The following is a 4,839-nucleotide window of genomic DNA, read 5'->3' as shown; positions in this document are numbered from 1 at the left end:
TTTTTAAACTAATAGAATGATCCACGCAGTGGCGGATCTAGGATTCGAGCATTGTGGGGGCAACCGTGGGCAACATTACAAGCGTTAAGAATTTGCTTATTGTCGATCACATTACAAATAGTTAATAAAGTTTGGTGCATCATAATTTGGCATATTGGTACAAATTTTAACAAAAAAACAATCCAAATAGTTCAAACAAAAATTACACTGTAGCTCGTGATCGCGCCACGTGGTAACGCATGACCTCGCACCGTCCGCCGCCGCCGAACTCCATGCGTGACCTCACTGAGCTTGTACTATGTTGTTCCGTGCTTGCTCAATCGCTCATGTTGGCTCACCGCCAGTGTTGTCGTGCGTTCGCGACCTATCTTTTTTAGATTGTTTATGATCTACTCCTTCCGTTCCAAAATATTTGAAGTTTTTTCCTAAGTCAATTTTTTTTAAGTTTGACCAATTTTATCTGAAAATTTGCTAATTCTACCAATATGAAATATTTTGATGAATCTAGTGAAGCTAATTTGGTGTTGTAGCAGTCAGTATATTTTTCTAGAAATTTTGTTGAACTTAAATTTTTTTATCTTAGGCCAAACCCAGAACTTTAAATATTTTGGAAGGAAGGGAGCAACTGTTTTTTTGGTGAAGAGAGGGAGTAACTTTTTTGAGGAGAAAGAGTGGGAGTAACTAGTTATAGTCCTCGTGGCTTTGTTTACTATTATGATGTAGGCTGAAGTACACATAGAAAGTGGAGTGGGCCGGACGCTAATTATCTCCGAATGATGTTCGGCAAAATCCTGGTTCTATATGTATCTGGTTATTATTAGCCTAGTACAAGATTAGATAATGGACATACATATGTACTGGTAAAATTTTGTTTGCAAAATGTTCATGGGGGCCATGGCCCCCATGCTGGATCCGCCCATGGATCCACGTAATATGCGCAACATTTGATAAGCTTTTTAAAGTCAAATTTTTAGATGAGAATACTTGTGAAGAAGTCATGAAGTAATATTTTAAATTATATGTACCACTTAATCTCTACAATCAATTATGATTTTAGCTCCATATGATTGTACAGAACTTCATATAATTGTAGAATTATTTATGACTTTAAGTTAAGTGTATCTGTACTGTTGTAGATGGATGATTGTAAACTTGTGGACAAATCAGTAGTCCGAGTGTACATTGAGTGACTTGTACTGAACTACGGATAGTTAAGTCAATGTCACTTGTGTAGGAGGTAAGAAAAGTCATGTGCATATATCTCGTGGTTTGTCGGCGACGTCTTCGGTGACATGATAAATCTTGGCCATGGTAAAGCATTTTTCCTCTCATGTGTTTTGACGTATGGTTCCTCTTTGTCCTATATGTGGAAGATACTCCCTCTATGGTTGAATGGTCATATGTATGTGGAATCTTCCGTGTTTTCCGTCGAATGGTCTGGCAATTTCTGTTTTCCGTTGAAACTTGTGGAATGTATGTGGAATCTTCTGAAGTATACCGTTGAATGGTCATCAGAGCTATACCGTTGAATGGCCATTTCTGTTTGAATGGTGATGGTGATAAGAGCAATTATACCGTTCAAATAAGTTGTCTGCAGTGTATATAATGTCACCCTCAAAGTAGTTCAGTTAATTTGAAAATTCTTGTATGGGAATGGTCATCAGAGCTATACCGTTGAATGGCCATTTCTGTTTGAATGGTGATGGTGATAAGAGCAATTATACCGTTCAAATAAGTTGTCTGCAGTGTATATAATGTCACCCTCAAAGTAGTTCAGTTAATTTGAAAATTCTTGTATGGGGCTTGTCACTGTACAGTTGGTTGAAAAATCAGAGAACAGCGAACAGCTTGTCGGCTTACAAATAGGCCAAATGCTCGTCCTGGCTGAGCCACCCATAGCACAGCCTTCTGCTCCTAGTAGGAAATTAAAGAAATAAAGATGGCTTCTTCTACCACTAGCAAAGGCAGCAAGACTCTGCGTGTCCTGCTCTTGCCCCACTTTGCGACTGGCCACATCCACCCCTTCACCGAGCTTGCCGTTAGCCTCGCCGCGTCTAGCCCGCCAAACGCCGCCGTAGAAGCCATCATCGCAGTCACGCCGGCGAACGTTCCAATCGTCCAGTCCTTGCTGGAGCGCCATAGCGCAGCAGCTGTCAAGATAGTTACCTATCCGTTCCCAACGGTGGAGGGCCTGCCCAAGGGTGTCGAGAACCTTGGGAAGGCGGCCACTCAGGCGGACTCTATGCGCATCAACATCGCCGCCTCGAGCGAACCCCTGATGCGCCCCGCGCACGAGACGCTCGTCCGGGCGCACTCTCCAGACGCCATCTTCACCGACATGCTCTTCACCTGGAGCGTCGACATCGCCGACGAGCTCGACGTGCCATGTGTCGCGTTCCATGTCACTGGCGCCTTCACGATGCTCGCCATGCGCCACCTCATGATGGACGACGCCGCGATCAACGGAGAGGACATGGTGACGGCCCCTCCGTTCCCGACCCCTCAAATACGGATCCCGAGGACCGAGCTGCCCGACTTATCGATATTTCGATATGTCTTCGGCAAGGTTCATTCCATGCAAGCTGCCTGCTTCGGCCTCGCCGTCAACACATTCTCAGGCCTGGAACAGCAGTACTGCGACATGTACATGCGCCAAGGGTACGTGCAGCGCTCCTACTTTGTAGGGCCACAACTGCAATCCTCTCACAGCCCCACGGATGCTGCTGCTGACTCAAAGTCACAGTACATCCGTTGGCTTGACACAAAGTCGGACCATTCGGTCGCGTACGTGTCCTTTGGCTCGTGCGCCCTCGTGTCGGAAGCTCAGCTGGACCAACTTGCTCTTGGGTTGGAGGCCTCGGGGAAGTCGTTTTTGTGGGTGGTCAGGGCGGCCGAGAAGTGGACTCCGCCCAAAGGGTGGGAGAAGCGTGTCGAGGACCGGGGGCTCATCATCACATCCTGGGCTCCACAAACTGCCATACTTGCGCACCCCGCAGTGGGCGTGTTTCTGACGCACTGTGGGTGGAACTCCGTCCTAGAGGCGGTGGCCGCCGGCGTGCCTATGCTCACATGGCCAAAGGTGCACGACCAGTTCGTCAACGAGAGGCTAATCGCAGATGTGCTAGGTATCGGGGACCGACTGTGGCCGCATGGCGCTGGCTTACGGAGCGAGGATTACGAGAAACATGAGGTGATCCCGGCCGACGATGTGGCCCGGGCATTGCTCACATTCATGCATCCTGGAGGACCTGGGGACGTTATGAGGACAAGGGTAATGGACCTCGCCTCAAAGTCTCATGCCGCCATCGCAGGAGGCTCCTCGCACCAAGATTTGCACCGCCTCGTCAACGATCTCATGGCAGCAAAGGGGGGACGGAGCTAGCTAGCTTGCTAGCTGCCATGCATGAGTTGAGGGGACGGAGCTAGCTAGCTTGCTAGCTGCCATGCATGAGTTGAACTCATCGCACCTAAGTACATCATTATGTGGCCTTCAGTCTATTCCATATATTTTTCCCTGTTGCAATCCACGACGTACGTATGTTTCCGTGTAGTATTTGTTTTGACATTCAGTCTTTTGCACTCGTCTGTTTTTTTTCTCAAAAAATAAAATAAAATCTCTTCAGCCCTGTATTGCAAATTTATGGGCCTGTCCACGTGTTACTCTTGCAGCTAGCTACATGACACATTCCATGCAGTGCTGAGAGAATTGGTTACACTATATTTCAAATAAAATTTGACAGTATTCGGTTTAATAATACTAGAAATAATATTGAAAATACAGATTCTTTGATATATTTATCTAATTATTGAGGTGGACATTTTTATTTCCATGTTAAGGTGTTTTTCTTTTCATGTTGTGGTGACATGTGTGCATGTTAAAAGAAAAAGAATGGTGGAACGGAGACCTATTTATTACTTATTATTATATAGGATATCCATACATATTTGCATGGTAAGGTGAATCTTATTGACGGGGGAGGTCGGACTGTAGCCGTGCAGATGTGGTGATTGGGTGGTGGATCCAGGGATCCAGCATCCAGATCTTAGGTGGCTCGAAATCACAACCACAAGCCTGCAACTATGTTGTTACGGAAGTACTTCGCGGACGACGTTTCGCTGAACGACACATGCACGACAGGTAATCCCACCGCATGCTGCTGTCTAGACTAGCAAATGGATGGTGTGATGGGCATGTCGTGCATGTTTCGGCTGGACTAGTGTCATCCGTGTAGCAGTGCTCATGTTGTTACCTCCTCCTCTGTTCCGAATTACTCGTCGCGGAAATAAATGTATCTAGATATATTTTAGTTCTAGATACATCCATTTCTGAAACGAGTAATTTGGAACGGAGGGAGTAGGTAGCTACATTCACACCCCAAAATGTAGTTTGAAAATAGTATATTATATTGGTTCCTAGAAAGCAGTAATAACGGCGAGTTTAACTAAACTACTAATGAGATGGTAAAAAATTGTAAATAAAAAGACTAACTAAATGGTTGGCGCCTAAGTAATATAGACGTTCTCAGAGATTTCAGAGTCATCATTGCTAGTGTAATCTACGTAACATATTAAATATGTGGCATGCATGAAAATGCTAAAGATAAAGTCTTTTCCCATCCATGGTGCCGGCTTGGTGAGTTGGCATGGTTATATGTTGAGAGAATTAAAGTTAGTGGGCATCAGTTATTTAAATATATAGAATCTGTTGCTTGCACCTGCCATGAATAGTAAAATTAAGGAAAATAGAAGAAAAAAGTCAAAATTTCTGAAAAATAAATAGAGTAAACATTGTTGAATGTTTTCCGTATGGGCAATTTCTTGTGAAGAGAAAACCTTCCC

The 4,839-nt window shown here is 44.8% G+C and overlaps 1 protein-coding gene across 1 annotated transcript; it reads left to right on the top strand.

Annotated features, from left to right (window-relative positions):
- The first annotated feature begins 1,877 nt into the window (after positions 1–1,877).
- Positions 1,878–3,653, top strand: LOC125535128 (UDP-glucose flavonoid 3-O-glucosyltransferase 7-like). Its single transcript, XM_048698180.2, has one exon. It carries the CDS (start codon positions 1,940–1,942, stop codon positions 3,380–3,382), a length of 1,443 nt encoding a protein of 480 aa, XP_048554137.1. The 5' UTR covers positions 1,878–1,939; the 3' UTR covers positions 3,383–3,653.
- The last annotated feature ends 1,186 nt before the right edge of the window (positions 3,654–4,839 follow it).

This window comes from Triticum urartu, chromosome 2A (assembly GCF_056163025.1).
Source record: "Triticum urartu cultivar PI428250 chromosome 2A, HENAU_Tu73, whole genome shotgun sequence".
Lineage (NCBI taxonomy): Eukaryota > Viridiplantae > Streptophyta > Magnoliopsida > Poales > Poaceae > Triticum > Triticum urartu.
Note: the sequence above shows the minus strand (reverse complement) of the source record. Positions and strands in the feature narration are given on the sequence as shown.

Bases quoted from the DNA above. Each gene is read 5' to 3' on its own strand.
- LOC125535128 (XM_048698180.2), top strand. From the start codon at position 1,940: ATGGCTTCTTCTACCACTAGCAAAGGCAGCAAGACTCTGCGTGTCCTG.